Genomic DNA, 21,443 nt, shown 5'->3' with positions numbered 1-21,443 from the left:
GAGTTGGAGACCAGCCTGGCCAATATGGCGAAACCCCGTCTCTACTAGAAATATAAAAATTAGCTGGGTGTGGCGGTGCATGCCTGTAGTCCCAGCTACTCGGAAGGCTGAGTCAGGAGAATCGCTTGAACCCAGGAAGCAGAGGTTACAGTGAGCTAAGGTCGTGCCACTGCATTCCAGCCTGCGTGACAAGAGCGAGACTCCATCTCAAAAAAAAAGAGACACTAATATCCTCCTTCATAGGCTAATTATAAGGTTTAAATGAGATAAAAAGCATAGAACCAGGAGGTTAGCATGTAGTAGGTGCTCAGTGATGGTACCTGTCCCAAACTTTCTTCCATTCCTCATGGTTGGTAGAGCCAGCTTGGAGTCACCTGTGTCCTTTCCATCCTTTCCTCCTTTTGCTGCTCCCTCTCCATCTATATAATCCAACACTTCTGCTTCTTTGGCATGGCCAAGGCATTGGTGGAAGAAACTGATGACATTTGTCCAAAGTTTTAGATTTATTGCTACCCTGCTAATTGCTATCCTGATAACTACAGGCAAAATTACAATTTTCTGTAAGATTTTTTTTTTTTTTGAGACGGGTCTCACTCTGTTACCCAGGCTGGAGTGCAGTGGCGTGATTATAGCTCACTGCAGTCTCAAACTTGTGGGCTTTTTTTTTTTTTGAGACAGAGTCTCGTTCTGTCACCCAGGCTGGAGTGCAGTGGCCGGATCTCAGCTCACTGCAAGCTCCGACTCCCGGGTCTACGCCATTCTCCTGCCTCAGCCTCCTGAGTAGCTGGGACTACAGGCGCCCGCCACCTCGCCCGGCTAGTTTTTTGTATTTTTTTAGTAGAGACGGGGTTTCACCGTGTTAGCCAGGCTGGTCTCGATCTGCTGAACTCGTGATCCGCCCGTCTCGGCCTCCCAAAGTGCTGGGATTACAGGCTTGAGCCACTGCGCCCGGCCCACCTTTTTTTTTTTTTTTTTTTTTCCGTAGAGATGGGGTATCACTATGTTGCCCAGGCTGGTCTCAAACTCCTGGGCTCAAGAGATCCTCCCACCTCAGCCTCCCAAAGTGCCAGGATTACAAACACGAGCCACCATGCCAGGTCAATTTTTTTTTAAAGTAATATATAGTCAGCCCTGTATATCTGTTGGTTTCACACCCATGGATTCCACCAATCAAAACATAGTATTTTCTATTTTGAAATATTCAAAAATATTTTTAAAAAATTGCATCTGTACTGAACACGTACAGACTTTTTTCTTGTCATTATTCCTTAAACAATAACAGTATAACAACCATTTGCACAGCAGTTACATTGTATTAGGTATTATAAGTGAGCTAGAGATGATTTAAAGTATATGAGACGATATGCAGAGATTATATGCAGATACTGTGCTATTTTATATAGGGACTTGAGCATCCACGGACTTTGGTATCCCTGGGGATCCTGGAACCAAGACCTCATGGATATCAAGAGACAACTATACTTGGTTTCTGAATTTTTCTTTTTTGGAGGCAAAAGGCTATTACTCTAAACTTTTTTTCAAAGTGTAGAAACTAATAATTTAGAGAATAGGGTTGTATAATATTCCTGTTTAGCAATTACACTCACAAAGTTACTTTATGAATAATGTATCATGGGAAGGGTAGCATATCCATTACTGACTATATATCCATTTTTTTAAATTAAAGTTTCTTACTTTAACATTAAATATGCTAACGATATCTAGGGCAATTCTTTAAGTCAAAGTATTCCTAAAAGGGAGTTTCAGAGTAAACATAGGCTTTGCATCTTATCACTAACAATTAAAGAACATGAACATTAGCTCTCCTGCATAAAATATTTTACACAGATATATATATTGAACATAGAAACAGAAACAAATAAAAGCTAGTCATAATTTAGACTTCATCCCTGCTAAGACTGTTTAGCTTACGTTAAATCTCTATTTCTTTGTTTCACCTACCATTCCCGGGCGAGCTTCTTATAAGCCTTTTTAATATCAGCCTGACTGGCTGTTCGGCTGACCCCTAGGACTCTGTATGGGTCAAAATCCAACGCAGACAGAATTTGCAGGATCAGAACCAGAACTATCAAGAACTGCCAGGAAATGCTCAACTTTCTCACTTCCATTTCTCTTCCTTTCCAGAGCTGAAATGATTGAAGAGGCAATGAGTTTCAGTGGCAGAAACCTGGACAGTCTTGCTTTTTAGGTAAAGGTACAAGATATATAGATGAAAAACAAAACAAACCAAAGGTATTTTGCAGAAAAGTGTCAAGCTGTTGAACTGTATCTTAAAATCAAAAACCTCACTACTACTTTTGACTATCACAAATAGGAACTATTACAGATGAAAAGCTGAGTAATAAGAATAGCAACTCTCCAGAATACTTGGACTAGAAAAGCTTTAGAAATGAATGAAAATGAATGGGATGCAGAAACAATACCTAAATGTGAGGAAACCTAAATAGGATAATCAGGGCGACCACCTCTCAAATACATGATTTCATTTATTCTGATAAGAATAAAGAAAATAAATGGTTTAAGAATACTTCACTGAGTACATGTTAAACAAACTCATGAAACTACAAGATTTACCATGCACGAAACTACAAAATGAGATAGTTGTGGCATTCTTGGGCATTAAATAAGTACAAATACAGAGGTGAAACACTAAAAAAACTGTGTAGTTAAAACGCAGTATACCTCAATTCTGTTCTTTCTCACCACACCCATTCAAATAAGAATATGAGAAGCTGCTCTTTAATCATTAGCAATATGGTCCTTTTTTTTTTTTTTTTTAGACGGAGTTTCACTGTTACCCAGGCTGGAGTGCAATGGCGGGATCTCCGTTCACCGCAACCTCCGCCTCCCAGGTTCAAGCAGTTCTCCTGTCTCAGCCTCCCGAGTAGCTGGGATTACAGGCATGCGCCACCATGCTTAGCTAATTTTTTGTATTTTTAGTAGAGACGGGGTTTCACCATATTGGCCAGGCTGGTTTTGAACTCTTGACCTCAGGTGATCCACCTGTCTCGGCTCCCAAATTGTTGGGATTACAGGCGTGAGCCATCGTGCCGGCCAATATGGTCATTATTAATGGAAACCTCAGATGAGAAAAAGTGGCAAGAAAAAATTCAGTTTTCCATGTGAAGAAGAATTAATGGCAAAGACCAAATAGCAGACATGATCTTTAAAAGTTTTAAGCTCCATCTCTGGTGAGTACAGTGACTTAATTCATTGTGAATTTTGGAAATAATCCTGGCTGGTTAACGAACAGGGTAGTGCTGGAATTGTGGATATGTATACTCCACAATTATGATCGCTGTTATACCCTATGATGTTTTTCTCAATTTATCTTGATTTCTCATAAGCTAATACAGTTTTAAGGTTCAAATGTCTACTGTGACACCTTACTGAAGAGGGGCAAAGCTATAACAGTGGTAGATTTCCGTTAAGTGCAAGTTTAATGCCGCCTGGGGGTCCTCACAAAATTGACTAATCTAATGATCAATGTTTAAAATTGCATACGTGCTGAATAAAATCCTAAAACAAACCAGTTTCTTCTTTGTTAAGGCAATCTATTATAGCCTACAAAACACGTGAAGGCGATGTAGCTACTGGTTAAGCATATGGGTTGAAGGCTGGGATCTACTCTCCCCTACTGTATTACCTTGGGCAAATTATTTAAACTTGCTAAGCATCAGCGTCCTTATTCATAAAATCGGAATGAATACTACTACCTTTAGTCCCCATCATGTGGGGACTAAATGCATCTAAAGGGTTTACTGAGCCCAGAGTCAACAGTCAATAAATGGTCGTTAGTGCTATTATTTCTACCATGCAGTACGACCACTGCCTTATTTAACTGTGTCAGTTCCTTCCAGTTAGAGGGCCCGAGTGGCGGCGGTCTGGGAAGTTCTTTCGCTGACATGCGAGATAGACGGCGCCGACCTCGGAGCAGCAAACACCTGCCCAACAGGTAGGCTGCCAACCCTCTGGGTAGCATCTCCAGGACCAGGAAGAGGCTCCCAGAGACAAGCTCCAGGTCTAAAACCCGCCTCGCGCTCCCGCCGGAGGTCGCAACCCTACAGGAGACAACCCCCTCCCCCGCCGCCCTCCGAGAGCCCAGGGCCCGGCCCTGTTGGCTCCCGGCTCCCCCCGGGCCCGGCAGTGACTGGAAACAAGAAGGAACTGAGGGGAAATCCCTGAGTCGACCTGGCCCCGCCGCGTCCGCGGTTCCGCGCGTCACGCCGGGAAGGAGTTACCGGGAAAGTACACCGGCCCAACCGGCTGCAGCGTCCGTGCTCCAGTTAGTTCGCCGGGCCGGGAGCTTCCCGTCCACAACAGCGCTCGCCCGGGCCTGGGGAGGGGAAAGAGGCGGGGACAAGTCCGAGGGGAGTCACGTGATGCTTAAAGGTCCATCGCACTGAAGGCGAGGACTGAACAGGTCGAGGGTTTCTACTTGGCAAATATATTTGACCCTTGCCACTCGCCGTCTACGCGTGGACCTGGGGCGGTTGCTATAGGAACCAGGGGCGCTCTTTGGTTGCTTCCAAAGGGTTGATCGTGACCAAAGAGGCCAAAACGTGCCTCCTAGCGAGGCGAAGTCGCTATGCATGATGGGATGCCAGAAGGACCTCCTCTATCCAGGAAGGTGTTTCCGCTGCTACCGAGAGATGGCCCTCGTCTAGCAACAGTTGCTAGGATGGGGACGCAATCTCTGGTCCCTATTCTCTTTAACCCTATTCATAGAATCCTAGAGCGTCAGATTGGAAGGGACCCTAGGGATTCTTTAACTCTCCAACTCCTCCAATATTGATAAGGAGACTGAGGTCCAGAGAGGGGCAGGGATTTGTCCAAGGCCTAGAATCCAGGATTCCTTTTATTTTTGTTTACTGATTTTTTTTTTTTTTTGAGTTGAGAGAATCCAGGACTCCTAATCCCGTTTACCGAAAGGCGAGCTCCACCCAAGAATGTACCGGTCTCTGCCTTAAGCACGGGGAAAGGGCGGTGGGGGTTGGGAGAGGGATAAGGCACAGGTGAGTGAGGGAAACTTTCTTTGAGCCAATGAGATAGATCCCTTGGGGATATAAAGAGCTTTCATCTCTCTGCCCTGTTTTTATTTTTTTCTCTTTGCATTTATCACTAACATACTATGTCTTTTATTTATTTATATAGTTTATCACCTGATCCTTCCACTGGAATGTAAACTCTAAAAGCAGGGATTTTGTTTTGTTCACTTCCATGTTCTCAGTGTTTGACTACAGCCTCAATAAATATTCGGAAAGACCGGGCGCAGTGGCTCAAGCCTGTAATTCCAGCACTTTGGGAGGCCGAGACGGGCGGATCACGAGGTCAGGAGATCGAGACCATCCTGGCTAACACAGTGAAACCCCGTCTCTACTAAAAAATACAAAAAAACTAGCCGGGCCAGGTGGCGGGCGCCTGTAGTCCCAGCTACACGGGAGGCTGAGGCAGGAGAATGGCGTAAACCCGGGAGGCGGAGCTTGCAGTGAGCCGAGATCGCACCACTGCACTCCAGCCTGGGCAACAGAGCGAGACTCCGTCTCAAAAAAAAAAAAAAATTCGGAGAATAAGTGAACGAATGGGGCTGAGGTTTTGCTGCTCAAGCGATTATATTCTAAGGTGGACTCTTGGATTTTAAGTGTGGCTTGTCGAGTCAGGTTTCGGGTTTCAATCCTGCCTGCCTCGGCCGCTTACTGCCCATGTGTCCTTAAACATTCGTTTCCCTGAACCCTAGGGTCTACATCTGTAAAACTGGCAGGGGGTGGGGGCGGGAATACTTTCCTGGCAGGATTGTAGTTAAGGATAAATGAGATAAGCATGAAAAGTGGCTAGCACGATGCCTGGGACTTAGCAAATGCTCAGTAAACAGAAACGATTATTTTTGAAATGTGAAAATGAACCGTTCAAAACGACAGGAGTTTAGAGGGACTAGATTTCTGCCAGTTTTTTTTCTGTGTGGGAGGTGTTAGGGTGGGAGGGAGGGAAGAGGGAACGGAAGACTGTGTAAGGTGGGCTTGGTTGGATCAGACACTCGAGTTTGGAACAGTCAACTGCGATCTGGGCACAGGGGCGGTGAGGGGAGCTTATGGTTTTTCTTGGGGTGGAGGAGGAGGCTAAGGGGAATCCATGCCCCGGAGGAGGTTGAACGGGGTGGGGCAGACCGTGGCTCCACTCATGGTTTCCCTCTTTCTGGAAGTGTGACGACTCTCTCCGAGTCTCTGTAAAAGCGGGGCCGTAGTGAATTCTGGCGAGGGGCCCTCGGTGGACTGGGAACTGGTGCCACAATTGCAAACGGGCACCTGCGCCCGGAGGGGGGCGGTGACGCGGGGGCGGGGCTGGGCCCTGGGAGCCGGGCGAGGTGCGGAGGTACCGCCTTGGGGCCGGGCGGTGACAGGAGATTGGATCCTGGGGCTGAGGATTGACTTTGGGGGCGGGGCGAGGGTGCGAGCTGGAGTCCGAGGCGGTGCGGTGACGCATGGACGATTCTGAGGGTGGAGCGAGGGGAGGGGGTTGGCTCTTGGAGGCCGGGCAGTGGCGCGAGGCTTGGCGTTGGGGGCGGGGCGGTGGCGCAAGATTGACATTGGGGGCGGGGTGGGGGCGTGGCGGTGGCGCGGGATGGATTCTGGGGTCGGGGCGAGGCGCTGAGGTGCGTCCTGAGGGCGGGGTGAGACGCAATTGCGAACCTGGGGGCGGGGTGAGGCCTTAGAGACGAGTCCCGGGCACTGGGCGGTGACGCGGGGGCAAGTTCAGGGGCGGGGCGGTGACCCGAGAATTGACCCTGGGGGCAGGGCGAGGCGCGGAGGTGCGTTCTGACGGCGAGGCGGGGACCCAAGAGCGAATCCTTGGGGCGGGGCGAGGCCTTGCAGATGCGTCCTGGGGGCGGGGCGGTGACGCGGGGGCGGTGCGGGGACGTGGGGGCGGGTTCTGGGGCGGGGCGGTTACCCGAGAGTTGACCCTGGGGGCAGGGCGAGGCGCGGAGGGTTGTCCTGAGGGCGGGGAGGTGACGCAAGCGCGACTCCTGGGGGCGGGGTGAGGCATTGGAGATGCGTCCTGAGGCGGTGGAGCGAAGACTGACCCTGGGCAGTGACGCGGGGGCGGGCCCTGGGGAGTGGGGCGGGTCCTGGGGACTGGGGCGGGCGGCCGAGGCCCGGAAGCAGACTGAGGCTCTTCGCCATGGATGAAGCGGACCGGCGGCTCCTGCGGCGCTGCCGGCTGCGGCTGGTGGAGGAGCTGCAGGTGGATCAGCTCTGGGACGCCCTGCTGAGCCGCGAGCTGTTCAAGCCCCACATGATCGAGGACATCCAGGTGCGCCCCCGCCCCTGGCCCCCTGGCCCCGCGCTGCACGGCCGGGTCCCCACGCCCCTCGAGGAGCCATTGTGCGGGAGCCTAGCTTTCCCTGTGGCTTCGAACCCCTCAGCGGAGACTAAGAATCCCGAACACCTCTTAGTCGGGTGTTCGCTAAAGCGATTCCACGCCATACTCAGTCAGCGTCCACCGTTAGTGCTTGTGTGTCTTGTGTAAAGGAAAAATGTGAGACCCATCTTGAAAACTTTGAATTAGAAACAGTTCATGAATCGGAGAACACCAGACTGAAAGAGGTTTAGTGTTGCAATGACAAAAGGTCAGAGGCAAGTATTTATTGGGAAAATGTGGAAGCAAAATAACGAAATTATTTGATTGGTTTGCAGTTACAAAATTGCCCTTTTTTTTTTTTTAAAGGTCTGTTAGTTGATTGCTTATGCTTGCTTATCATTGGCTGGAGTTAAGTTTTACTTCTCTCTAACATAAGCATTTATCAGATATGACCCAAGTTAAATTTTGCTGTTTGCAGTTTAAGCAAGATTTAGGTCACTAAGGATACCTGATTGGTTTTGTCTGCTCAGGAATTATTCATGGTTGGTCTCCATTTTAGTTTAATACTTGCGAGGAAGGAGGCGTGTGCGTTTTTACTTTTCTAGTATAGAGATATTGGGAACCCACTTTGGCATCAAGACTGCCTGGCAGCGTGTTCTTGGGCCAGTCATTTACCCTCTTTGAGCCACGGTTTCTGGGCTGTGAAATGGGAATAAGAATAATACTGTCATAAGGACTAAATGAAATAATGGATGTGAAACAATGTAGTGCCAGGCACAGAGCGAGGGCTCAGTGTGCCCTGCCCTCTTTGGCCAGCCCCTTCTGTGTTCAGTTTATGTTTTGTTAAGAGGTTTTGGAAATGAGGGGACCTGATGCAGGTAATGGAGAATAATAAAGTCAAACATTTGAGGTTTTCTTTAAAAGCACTTTCTCATCTTTATCTCATTTGACCCTCATCACAGGCCTGTGAGGACTCAGGAGATATTTCCTACCATGAGGTGCAGTAGGTGTGAGTGGCTGGCTGGATATCCCTGGCCAGTGCCCTGGCCCAGGGAAAGAGTCTTTAAATAATTGAGTATCATATGAGTAATTATTCATTAATAATTAAGTCTTGTGACTTCTGTGTGGCTCCTACTGGGGAACAGAAATGGTTTGAGGCCACAGTCCTTGCCTTCAGGAATGTTCACGGGGATCACAAACTCAGTGCCTGTGGAGGCCTGATGGATGGGCATCATAGTGGATACCTTTGCACTGCTCTCTGACTCCAGCTGAGTATGGCCATACCAGCAAATGGCCCAGTATTGCCAGATCTTTCACTTATTTGAGGCAGGGTCTCACTCTTGCCCAGCCTGGAGTGCAGTGATGAGATCATGGCTCACTGCGACCTTGACCTCCTGGCTTAAGTGGTCTTCCTGCCTCAGCCTTTAGAGTAGCTGGGACTTTAGGCACATGCCACCATGCCTGGCTAATTAAAAAAATTTTTTTTTGTACAGATAGGAGCCTTGCTATGTTGTCCAGATGAGTCTCAAACTCCTGGCCTCAAGTGATTCTCCTCTCTGGGGCCAGGTGTCAAGTGATTTTTTTTTTTTTTTCTCGCCTGCCGCCCAGTGCTGTGCAGTGGGGATCTTACAGGTGTGAGCCACTGTTAGCCAGGATGGTCTCGATCTCCTGACCTCGTGATCCGCCCGTCTCGGCCTCCCAAAGTGCTGGGATTACAGGCTTGAGCCACCGCGCCCGGCCCAGCTTTCACATTTTAAAAAAGAAGCTGGAAATCTTGATTCCTCTGTCAAATTCCCTGGCTTAAAATGTTAGCAACAAATTCAGAAATTTTTTAAGAACCTTGTGGGAACCACAGGTTGCCATTTTGTCACCCTAGTATGGCTGAAAAACAGGCAGGTTTTGGATCTGGGCTCTCATCCTGGCCTTGTAACGTATTAGCAAGTCGTAAAAAACCACAACCAATGAACCAAACAAACAGAAAAACCCCTTTCTGTGACTCAGTTTCCCTGAAATTTCTTACCCTAAAAAGTTGGGAAATTGTAATTTAACTCTATAAGGTTATTGAGGGAGAAAAAGATGAACCAATGCATTTACACAGTGTTGACCTCCTGGAGTGTTTAGCAAATGTGGAGAGAAATCTAAACACCACCATCTATTTGCATGTGGCCAACTGCTCTGCTAGTGAGACTCACCTTCTTAGTGGCACTACAGGTTTGTAGTAGCCATTAGCCACGTGTGGTTAAAGGTAAATTTGAAGTAATTAAAATTAAATAAAGTTAAAAATCTGTAGGGTCCAGCCCACAGGGCCTGTGGGTTTTTCTCCTTGTGTGCGGAGACGAGAGATCGTAGAAATGAAGACACAAGACAGATAGAAGAAAAGAGAGCTGGGCCCTGGGGACCACTACCACCTAGACGCAGAGACCGTAGTGGCCCCAAATGCTTGGCTGCGCTGTTATTTATTGGATACAAGGCAAGGGGGCAGGGTAAGGAGGGTGAGTCGTCTTAGGTGATTGATAAGGTGAAGCAAGTCACGTGATCATAGGAAAGTGGGCCCTTCCCTTTAGGTAGCCGAAGCAGAGAGAGAAGGCAGCATACATCAGCATTTTCTTCTATACACTCATAAGAAAGCAAAGACTTTAAGACTTTCACTATTTTTCCTACCGCTATCTACTACGAACTTCAAAGAGGAGCCAGGAGTACGGGAGGAGCGTGAAAGTGGACAAGGAGCATGACCATTGAAGCACAGCACCACAGGGAGGGTTTAGGCCTCCAGATGACTGCGGGCAGGCCTGGATAATATCCAGCCTCCCACAAGAAGCTGGTGGAGTAGAGCGTTTCCTGACTCCTCCAAGGAAAGGAGACTCCCTTTCACGGTCTGCTAAGTAACACGTGCCTTCCCAGACACTGGCATTACTGCGTGACGAAGGAGCCCTCAAGTGGCCCTTTTGTGGGTGTGACAGAGGGCTCACATCTTGCCTTCTAGGGCACTTCTCACAATGTCCTTTCAGCACCTGACCCTATACCCGCTGGTTATTCCTAAGTTATATTAGCAATGCAACAAAGAGTAATATTAAAAGCTAATGATTAATAATGTTTATAATAATGATTGATAATTATCCATGATCATCTCTGTATCTAATTTGTATTATGACTATTCTTATTCTAACTATTTTCTTTATTATACTGAAACAGTTTGTGGCTTCAGTCTCTTGCCTTGGCACCTAGGTAATCTTTCGCCCACAAAAATTCAGTTCCTTCGTTGTACCACCCAAGTGCTCAGTGGTCATGTGATGTATGGTTACCATATGGGACAGTGTAGACCAAGAATATTTCCATTTTCATGGAAGGTTCTCATAGACAGTGCTGCTGTAGGATAGTTGAGGACATGGTGCCATCTTATCCCTGTGGATCCTCAGAACCTGTCCAGTGCTGGGTGTCTGAGGACAGGTGGCAGATAACCAGAATCCTTCTTCTGTCTTAGTGACTGACCCCACCATCCTAACACCTTCAACTTTTTTTTTTTTTTTTTGAGACAGGGTCTTGCTGTGTTGCCCAGGCTGAAGTGCAGTGGTGCTATCACAGCTCACTGCAGCTTTAACCTCCTGGGCTCGAGCCATCCTCCTGCCTCAGCCTCCTGAGTAGCTAGGACTACAGGTGCATGACACTGTACCTGGCTAATTTTTTTAAGTTTTTGTAGAGATAGGATCTCACTGCATTACCCAGGCTGGTGTTGAACTCCTGGGCTCAAGCTATCCTCCCACTTCAGCCTCCCAGAGTGCTGGAATTGCAAGCATGAGCTACTGTGCCTGGCCTGCCTGTCAACCTTGACCCTTGCTCTGCCTTCACAGTCCCACCAGTCAGTGCCCATGTCCTGTGGACCCTCCCTCTTTGTATCTCTGCTTTGTCCTTTCACTTCTCCCTATTTTAGCTGCACCATCTTTGCTGCCTTCTGGTCTGGCTATGGCTCACTCCTTTCCATTTTTCACCCTGACCCCAGGATGATTTTTTGAAAAGGCGTATCTGTCTCTGTCACTCCAATCTTAAAACTCTTTGGTGGCCATGCACAGTAGTTCATGCCTGTAATCCTAGCACTTTGAGAGGCTGAGGTTGGTGGATCGCTTGAGGTCAGGAGTTTGAGACCAGCCTGGCCAACATGGTGAAACCCCATCTCGACCAAAAAATACAAAAATTAGCCAGGCATGGTGGCGGGTTCCTGTAGTCCAAGCTACCTGGGAGGCTGATGTGGGAGAATCACTTGTACCTGAAAGGTGGAGGTTGCAGTGAACTGAGATGGTGCCACTGCATTCCAGCCTGGGTGACAGAGCAAGACTCTTTCTCAAAAAAACAAAAACAAAAAACAGAAAAAACTGAAGACTGGCCATGGTGGCTCATCCCTGTAATCCCAGCACTTTGGGAGGCCAAGGCTGGAGGATCACTTGAGGTCAGTTCAAGACCAGCCTGGGCAACATGGTGAAACCCTGTCTCTACTAAAAATACAAAAGAAATTAGCCAGGCATGGTGGTGTGTGCCCGTAATCCCAACTACTCCGGAGGCTGAGGCAGGAGAATCGCTTGAACCTCAGAGCTGGAGGTTGCAGTGAGCTAAGGTTGTACCACTACACTCTAGCCTGGGTGACAGAGTGAGACTCTGTCTCAAGGTAAAAAAAAAAAAAAAAACAAAAAACAAGAAAACAAAAAAACTCTTCGGTGGCACCTGACAGGTCTCAGGATGAATTTCTTGGCCTGGCCACCCAAAGGCCTTGTCTCTTGCCACTGTCTACCTCCTACCTCATAAGACTCTGAATTTGCTATTCACTTCTGATACCCTCAGCCCCATGTGCCTTCCCTCTGGGCACTTGTCTCTTGCTGTGTCATTGCTGATTTGTCTGATTGCATTCCTCATTAGAAATTTGCTCCTTAAGGACTGAGACTGTCCATGGTAGCATTTTCAGCACTTAGCATAGTGTTGGGCATCTTTTGCCCTGCGAAATAATAAACAGATCATCAGAGGCTGGTAAGTGGCACACACTCATCGCACTTGCAGCTCCATTGCTGCCCACGTGCCTGACTGTTTCGACTTACAGTAGCTGGGAAATGGGGAGACAAGGTGAGAGCCATATAAAAGTACATGGGTAATTAGTATCCTGCCTCTCTTTCTAAACAGCGGGCAGGCTCTGGATCTCGGCGGGATCAGGCCAGGCAACTGATCACAGATCTAGAGACTCGAGGGAGTCAAGCTCTTCCTTCGTTCATCTCCTGCTTAGTGGACACAGGCCAGGACATGTTGGCTTCGTTCCTGCGAACTAACAGGCAAGCAGTAAAGTTGTCGAAGCCAACCCTAGAAAACCTTACCCCGGTGGTGCTCAGACCAGAGATTCGCAAACCAGAGGTTCTCAGACCGGAAACACCCAGACCAGTGGACATTGGATTCTGGAGGATTCGGTGATGTTGGTAAGTATTGAGAGAGTGATTGGTGGGTGGGCATGACATGTAGTCATCTGGGACTGACTGTGAGTACAGCTGGGTGGACTGAGATTCAGAATTTAATTTTAGCGTTGTCTTTCTGAATGCTCATAGGGATGGCAAAATTCTGGGAGGTTTTCAGGAGGTTGAATCTTGGCAGCCCCTCCTCTGAAAACCATGTATTGAGGTCTGTTTTGGGTGTCCCAGGTTTTTTGTTTTTGTTTTTTTTTTCCTGCCTTTGAGATAGCGGGTCTCAGGTTTTGATCAGTGTTTCCAGATCCATCTATTGTTTTGGATTTGCCTTTCGGTCTGGGTGGGTAGCTTGGACTACCTTATGTCTGGGGGTAGGAGAGAGGCCTGGGTTCTATCTGCCCCATACAAACAGACATCTGCAAGGTATTTACCCTAACCTTCTTCCCTTAGAGCAACCCCGCAAGGCAGGTGTCATTAGACCCATCCTTGTTGATGGAGAAACTGACTGAAGCTCGTGGAAATTAAATACTTTGCCAAAGGCCACACGGCTACATCCAACAAAATGCATAAATTCCAAGAGTACAGCTGGGTGATTTTTACCTATGTGTACCCACAGGTAACTAACACCCAGATCGTCAAGATGAAAACATTCCAGGGTCCTGTAAGACTGTCCTCTCTCTTTCCATCTTTTCCCACTTCCCCTTTCCCAAAGTAATCACCATTCTCATCTCCATCGCCAGAGATCCCTTTTGCTTGTCGTTGAACTTCAATATAAATCCTATATAGTCTTAAATACTCTTGAGCCTGGCTTCTTTCACTCATCATTGTATCGTGAAATTCATTCATATTGTTGTGCATATCATTCTTTTTAATTTCTAGATGGCAGCAGTTCCTATTCTGAATAATCCACAATTTATTTAACCATTTTCCTATTGATGGACATGTGGGTTGTTTTCAGTTGGGGCTTTGTTCCCATGGCAGCGTGTGGAGCTCTAGCACTTCCTGTTTCATGGGTGCCTCGTGGACCATTGCATGGTATCATAGTTAATAATCATAATAGTAATGGTGAATATTATTGAGTGCTTGCTATTTGCCAGGCACTGTTCGGAGTGCTTACATAAATGATCTGATTTAATCTCCCCATCTCTCTTGTAAGGCAGGTGCTTTGCTGTTAGACAAAGTGAGCCACAGACTGGGACGCAACCTGTGCCAAATCGCACAGCTAGTGAGGAGTGGAGACAGGGCTGCAGCCCAGGCTTACCTGTTCTGTCTGCTCTGCAGGGTAGCCCCACGTGTGCTTTGTGGGACACACCTCATTGATCCAACGCATGCTGATGGACATCGTGTTGTTTTTGCAGTAAGCCTGGCATGTACGTCTAGTTCTGACTGCAAGATGTTTCTAGAAATGGAATTGTGTGTTAAAGTGTACTTGTTCCTGTCCTATAGATGCTACCAACTTATACTTCAAAAATATGTCATTTTAGCCAGATGTGGTAGTGTGAGCCTGTAGGACAAGCTACTTGGGAGGCTGAGGCAGGAAGACTGCATGAGGCTAGGAATTCACAGCCAGCCTGGGCAACTTGGTGAGATCCTGTCTCTAAGAAAAAAGAAATGTAAAAATTGTGTCTTTCTTTTTTTTTAATTGAGACAAGGTCTTCTGTGGCCCAGGCTGGAGTGCGGTGGCGTGATCACGGCTCACTGCAGCCTTGAATTCCCGGCTCAAGTGATTCTCCCCCTTAGCCTCCCAGGTAGCTGTGGGCTATTTTTTTTTTGTATTTTTTGTAGAGTAGAGACGGGATCTCACTATGTGGCCCAGGCTGGTCTCAATCTCCTGGGCTCAAGCAATCCTCCCACCTTGGCCTCCTGGATAGCTGTGCATGGTATCACCCCTGGCCATTTTTTTTTTTTTTTTTTTTTTAAAGAGGGAGTCTTGCTCTGTCGCCCAGGCTGGAGTGCAGTGGCTCAATGTCGGCTCACTGCAACCTCCACCTCCCAGATTCAAGCAATTCTCCTGCCTCAGCTTCCCGATTAGCTGGGACCACAGGCACCCACCACCACGCCTAGCTAATTTTTGTATTTTTAGTAGAGATGGGGTTTCACCATGTTGCCTAGGCTGGTCTTGAACTCCTGGCCTCAAGTGATCTGCCCGCCTCAGTCTCCCAAAGTGCTGGGATCACAGGTGTGAGCTACAACTCCCAGCCCATGCCTGGCCAATTTAAAAATTTTTTGTAGAGATGGGGTCTCACCATGTTGCCCAGGCTGCCCTCAAACTCCTGGGCTCCAGTAATCTGCCTACCTTGGCCTCCCAAAGTGCTAGAATTACAGGTGTGAGCCACTGCACCCGGCCCAAATGGTGTCATTTTATAATCTCACCAACTATGAGTGAAGGTGACCACTTTCTCACATTCTTGCGAACAGTGAGTATTGACATTTTTTTCCTGTGTGATGGGTAAAAAGTGTTGTTTTCTTTCAACAAAAATCCAACAAAATTCATTCATATTGTTGTGCATATCAGTAGTTCATTCTTTTTAATTTCTAGATGGCAGCAGTTCCTTTTCTGCACAATCCACAATTTATTTAACCATTTTCCTATTGATGGACATGTGGGTTATTTTCAGTTGGGGCTTTGTTCCCATGGCAGCGTGTGGAGATCTAGCACTTCCTGTTTCGTGGGTGCCAGGTGGACCATTGCATCGTATCAAAATTAATATTCATAATAATAATGGTGAACATTATTGAGTACTTGCTGAATAACTGTGATTTTTGGGCAATCCACTAAGGCGGAGAAACAGACAAACATGATGAGGGTATGAAGCTGCATTTGCTTGAAGTGTAAGGAAGAAGACTGGTTCTGGAATTGGCCACGTGCATTACTATCCTGTAAAGGAGACAGGCAGAATACAAAGCTCATCTGTTGTTATTTGGTTCTGGGAAATGTCAACGTGAGTCATTTAGGACCAACAGTCAGAATTTGAAACTTCCTGTTTTTTTGGAAGGTGTTTTATTTCCTATTTGTTGTGAATATTTATTCCCAGTAGGAGCTTAATTCTGAAGGGTAAATAATAACAACAATAGTAAGATCACTTAATTTTTTTACCTTATTATTATTATTTTTTGAGATAGGGTCGTACTCTGTCACCCAGGGTGGAGTGCGGTGGTGTGATCTCGGCTCACTGCAACCTCTGCCTGCCAGGTTCAACCAGTTCTCTCACCTCAGCCTCCCGAGTAGCTGGGGCTACAGGCACACCACCATGCCTGGCTGGAGATGTCTTTTTAGGTGCTGGGCCTTAGACTCCTGAGTACTGCATGGGAATGCTTCCCAAGGTAGGTTTCATGGTGATCCACAAAGGAAGAGCTGTGTGTTCATACGTATGGGAATGTCGGGCTGAGCAAGAATAGGGCCAGCAGCAGAGCCTTTCATAAGTGAGTACAGGAAAGGATGCTGTAGGTCAGTGTTTCACACTGGGGACGATTTTGCCCCGACCTCCAAGGGACATTTGACAATGTCTAGAGACAAATCTGGTTGTTATAACTGAGGGTGGGTGGGTGCTACTGGCATCTAGTGAGTAGCAGAGTTGCTGCCAAAACCCAACAGTGTACAGAGTAGCTATGCACAATAAAGAAGAATCTGGCCCAAAGTGTTAGTGTGGTGGGGCTGAGTACACACACCACACTCATACATATTCATTGAGCTTGAGTGTCAATGAATAATAATAGTAATGATGGACACATCAGTTTTATTGAGTTGTCAAGTGTGTCAGGTGTTGTTCTATGTGCCTCACATGTATTAATCGTTTGAGGTGTCATCACAATCCTATGAGGTTGATAGTTGCTCCTATTATTCTGTAATACAGATGGACAAATCAGAGGCCCAGAGACTCTGAGCTCCTTGCCCATTGTGACACAGGTGCTAAGTGTTGGAGTTGGGATTTGAACCCAAGTACCTTGAACTCACTCCATCACTGCCTCATGAAGAACAAATAGCTCTTTCTCTTTCTTGGCCTTATATTTGTGCCATTACTCATTAGCTCATGCAGATGTTTGCTAAGTACCTGTTGGGTTCTAGGTGTTGGGGATGCAGCTTCGAACAAGGATGTCCAGTCCTTGCCTTCACCTGGAGAGGGGCAGATACTCAATTCATGCTTGCATAATTTGGTCTTGATTCACGGCTGTGGGTAGTGCTATGAAGAAGCTGAACACAGTGCTTTCGAGGTGCATCATCGGGGACCCACCAGAGAGAGTGGCTTTGTCTTCGTATATTCAGAGGAAAACGACTTTTCCTTCAGAATGGAAGGAACTTTCTTCGTTTCAGACATGATGCCTGTGTGTAACTGCTTGTTCCAGCCAGGGCCAACTGCCTGGGAGGGCTGGGAGAACAGTTGGTAGCTGTGTTCTCAGGATTCTCCAGAGAAACAGAACCTACCGCGGGTGTGTGTGTGCATGTGCGTGTGTGTATAAAACAGCATCTTTTGTTCAATACTGCATCCCCAACACCTAGAACTCAGCAGGTAGTTAGTAAACATTTGCATGAGCTAATGAGTAATGGCACAAATACAGAGACAAGAAAGATAATGAGCCATTTGTTCTTTTTTTTCTTTCTTTTCTTTTTTTTTTTTTTTTTTTTTTTTGATACAGAGTCTCGCTCTGTCGCCCAGGCTGGAGTGCAGTGGTGCAATCTTGGCTCACTGCATGCTCTACCTCCTAGGTTCATGCCATTCTCCCACCTCAGCCTCCTGAGTATCTGGGACGACAGGCACCCACCATCACAATCACGCCTGGCTAATTTTTTTGTATCTTTTTTTTTAGTAGAGATGGGGTTTCACCATGTTAACCAGAATGGTCTCGATCTCCTGACCTCATGATCCATCCGCCTCGGCTTCCCAAAGTGGTGGGATTACAGGTGTGAGCCACCACCATACCCGGCCAAACCATTTGTCCTTTATGAGGCAGTGATGGAGTGAGTCCGAGGCACTTGGGTTCAAATCCCAACTCCAGCACTTACCAGCTGTGTCACAGTGGGCAAGTAGTTGAGTCTCTGGGCCTCTGTTTTTTGTATATATACATATACACACAAACACACACAGATATACATAGAAAGATCTATACATATATTTTTATGTGTGTGTGTATATATATCTTTATCTAAAAACATATTTATTACAAGGAACTGGCTTATGCCGTTGTGGAGGCTGAGAAGTCTCATGGTTTTCCATCTGCAAGTCGGAGGCCAGGAAAGTCGGTAGTGTAGTTCCAGTCTGGTTCTGAAGGCCTGAGATCTACCACCACTGGTAGAAGTCCCGTTCCAAAGGCAGAAGAAGACTGATGTCCCAGCTCAAGCAGTAAGACACAGAGAGATCAAATTCTCCTGTTCTCCACTGTTTCGTTCTATTCAGGCCCTTGATGAATTGGACGCGGCCCACCCTCCTGGGGAGGGCCATCTGCTTTACTCTGTCCACCTATTCAAATCCCATTCTCATCCCCAAAACACTCACAGGCACCCTGAGAAATACTGTTATATTTAACCAAATATCTGGGCACCCTGTGATCTAGTCAGGTTAACCTGTGAACTCAACCATCACAGTGGCTTTCTCTGCTCATGCCTTGCCTGGGTTGGAACTTCCTTGAAAGTAGAAGTTGGCTCTTCAGCCCTACCTGGCTTCCTGGTCCCTTCGCTCTGGGGCTGGTGGCTGTTCTCACCTCCCATTATAACTCAGGGTTTCTGAGTCTCCAGTTCCCCTCTGGTAAATGGGGATGTGTGCCAGTACTTCTGTGCTGAAGGGCCTGCTCCGAGGAGTAAGCGAGGCGGTGTGTGGAGGGACTTCACATGGGGCCTCCTATTGAGTGAGCCTTGGGTGGGTCTCATTGGTCAGCGCTGCTTCCTTCTGTGATTTCTAAATTGCCAAGGGCTGGGGAGGGTCAGTCCCAGGGCATCTTCCCTTCTGTAGAGTCCCCCAGTTCCCCTGCTTGCTTTCTGTGTCCTGACTGAAAATTACAGAGTACTTTGACCACCCTGTGACCCAGCCAGCCACAGGTTTTTCCCAGTAGACCTGAGCCCAAACCTGGGCCTTAAACATTCTCAGGCACTGATAAAAGGTATCTAGGTAGGCCAGGTGTGGTGGCTCACACCTGTAATCCCAGCACTTGGGGAGGCCAAGATGGACGGATCACTTGAGGCCAGGAGTTCGAGACTAGCCTGGCCAACATGATGAAACCCTGTCTCTACTAAAAATGCAAAAATTAGCTGAGCATGGTGGCGTGTGCTTGTAATCCTAGCTACTCAGGAGGCTGAGGCAGGAGAATTGTTTGAAGCCGGGAGACAGAGGTTGCAGTAAGCCAAGATTGTACCACTGTCCTCTGGCCTGGGCAACAGAGTGGGACTCTTGTCTGAAAAAAAAAAAAAAAAAAATTAGCTAGGTGTGGTGGTGTAGTCCCAGCTACTTGATGGTTTAGGTGGAAGGGTCACTTGAGCCCCGCAGGCAAAGTTTGCAGTGAGCCGAGATTGCACCACTGCACTCCAGCCTGGACAACAGAGTGAGGCTCCCTCTCAAAAAAAAAAAAAAAAAAAGAAAAAAAAAGGTATCTAGGTTATCGCCCAAAACACTGAAAGAAACCGGCCCTGGCCTGGAGCCAAATTCCTTAAACCCTCATGTAAACTCCTTACCCCGATTCCTTCACTATGGACCAAACCTAGGTAGACACCCGTTTTTTCTTGCTGCTTCCCTCAAGGATTGCTGCAGCACTCTAAGTTCCCTAATAAATGTTTTGGACCACTGCGTCAGGGTGACAGAGCGAGACTCTGTCTCAAAAAAAAGAAAAAACATCTCGTGACCTTTTAAGCTAGTGACCAGTCAACTTCTTGCTAAATGAAAACTCTTTTGACATTGATGGAAAATAATCATCTTTATTCATTTATTCATTCTGCAAGTATTTCCGGAGGACCTGCTGTGCGCTGGGCCCCTATGGACACTGCAGACAGCGAGCAGCCACTCTCCTGAGCTTCCCTCACTCTTTCTGCTCTGTGATTTCTTCTCAGTGAGACACCATCTCTATACTCTCTGGTGTCTGGCTTTTTTTTTACGCAGCACATTTTTTTTTTTTTTTTTTTTTTTGAGATGGATTTTTGCTTTTGTTGCCCAGGCTGAAGTGCAGTGGTGCGATCTCGACTCACTGCAATCTCCGCCTCCCAGGTTCAAGTGATTCTCCTGCCTCAGCCTCCTGAGTAGCTGGGATTACAGGTGCCCACCTCCTCATCTAGCTAATTTTTTTTTTTTTCTTTTTGCATTTTTAGTAGAGAGGAGGTTTCACCACATTGGCCAGGCTGGTCTGGAACTCCTGACCTCAGGTGATCCACCCACCTCGGCCTCCCAAAGTGCTGGGATTATAGGCGTAAGCCACCGCGCCTGGACTTACACAGCACATTTTCTAGGCTATCCTGCCTTGCATGTATCAGTGAAGCGGCGTCATTCATCTGTGGTAAATACCCAAGATTCATTGTCTTCACAGCCATGGAAAACCAGGACACGGACATACGGTGAAGTTCAGAGTGGAAGTATAATAGGCGAAACAAAGAGAAGAGCTCTCTGCCGCAGAGACAGGGGTCCCAGAGAAATGGGTTGCTGCTTCTGCAGTGGAATGCAAGGGGTTTTATAGATGAGCTTGAGGAGGAGGTGTCTGATTTACATATGGCACGAAGATTGGTCAGACCAGGTGTTTCATTTGCATAGGATTACAAAAACTGGTTAGGACTAGGTGTGTCATTTGCATAGGGTGTGAAAAGCTGGCCACCCCACCCTAATCTTGTGTTATGCAGATGGGTTCTCTATCTGGCCGGTGCCATGTTGTTGCTTGCTTCTTTACTGTACTCGTGGTGACAAAGAGAAGGGAAGATGGAGCCTCCTTGTTGAATATACCTGGCCCCCTGGTAGCTTTTCTATTGGCACAGCTGCTGGCATTCACTCATGTGAGCTTGCAGCTTGCTTATCTATGTCTGCAGCTCGATTTTTCAGGCTGCTCTTTGTTAGAAAAGAAATGATTTGAGGCCAGGCACAGTGGCTTACACCTGTAATCCCAGCACGTTGGGAGGCTGAGGTGGGTTGATCATCTGAGGTCAGGAGTTCGAGACCAGCCTGGCCAACATGGTGAAACCCCGTCTCTACTAAAAATACAAAAAAATTAGCCGGGCGTGGTGGCAGGTGCCTGTAATTCCAGCTACTTGGGAGGCTGAGACAGAAGAATTGCTTGAACCTGGGACGGGGAGGTTGCAGTGAGCCAAGATTGCACCTTTGCACTCGAGCCTGGGCAACAAGAGTAGGAAAAAAAAAAAAAAAAAGGAAATGATTTGGGGACTGCTTTTTGTTAAAGGGGAAATTCTGCTGAGGACTGTTTTACTCTCACTATCTGCCTAAATAATTTCTATCTCCTGTATCATCAGTAGCTCATTCCTTTTTAGGCTATATAATGTTCTCTTGTGTGGCTTTATCACAATTTGTATATCTATCATATTGTTGGATTGGTTGTTTCTAGGTTGGGGCATGATGAATAAGGCCTCAGGGAACATTTTGGCCAAGTCTTTTGTGCCCATTTGCACTCCTTGTTCTTTGATATATACCTGAGGGTGGACTTGCTGTCAGA

General features: G+C 47.2%; 2 protein-coding genes across 4 annotated transcripts in view; one reads left to right on the top strand and one right to left on the bottom strand.

The window, feature by feature from the left end:
• The window catches only part of DNAJC16 (DnaJ heat shock protein family (Hsp40) member C16), a 49,041-nt gene extending 44,514 nt beyond the window's left edge, over positions 1 to 4,527 (bottom strand). The window contains exons 1-2 of one of the 3 annotated variants that reach the window (XM_050746007.1): positions 4,263 to 4,527; positions 1,963 to 2,147 (exon numbers count right to left, since the gene is read on the bottom strand). In XM_050746007.1, the coding sequence (XP_050601964.1) occupies positions 1,963 to 2,129 (167 nt within the window). In that variant the 5' untranslated portion in view covers positions 2,130 to 2,147; positions 4,263 to 4,527. Of the gene's footprint in view, positions 1 to 1,962; positions 2,148 to 4,212 lie in introns of all 3 variants that reach the window. The other 2 variants (XM_050746096.1, XM_050746193.1) reach the window with 2 other exon arrangements.
• A 2,510-nt stretch (positions 4,528 to 7,037) lies between these two features.
• The window catches only part of CASP9 (caspase 9), a 30,766-nt gene continuing 16,360 nt past the window's right edge, over positions 7,038 to 21,443 (top strand). The window contains 3 exon segments of the mRNA XM_050745413.1: positions 7,038 to 7,329; positions 12,541 to 12,804; positions 12,806 to 12,827. Coding sequence (XP_050601370.1) covers positions 7,198 to 7,329; positions 12,541 to 12,804; positions 12,806 to 12,827 — 418 coding nt within the window. The 5' untranslated portion in view covers positions 7,038 to 7,197.

Source organism: Macaca thibetana, chromosome 1, assembly GCF_024542745.1.
Source record: "Macaca thibetana thibetana isolate TM-01 chromosome 1, ASM2454274v1, whole genome shotgun sequence".
Lineage (NCBI taxonomy): Eukaryota > Metazoa > Chordata > Mammalia > Primates > Cercopithecidae > Macaca > Macaca thibetana.
This window is presented reverse-complemented; position numbering and strand designations above follow the sequence as displayed.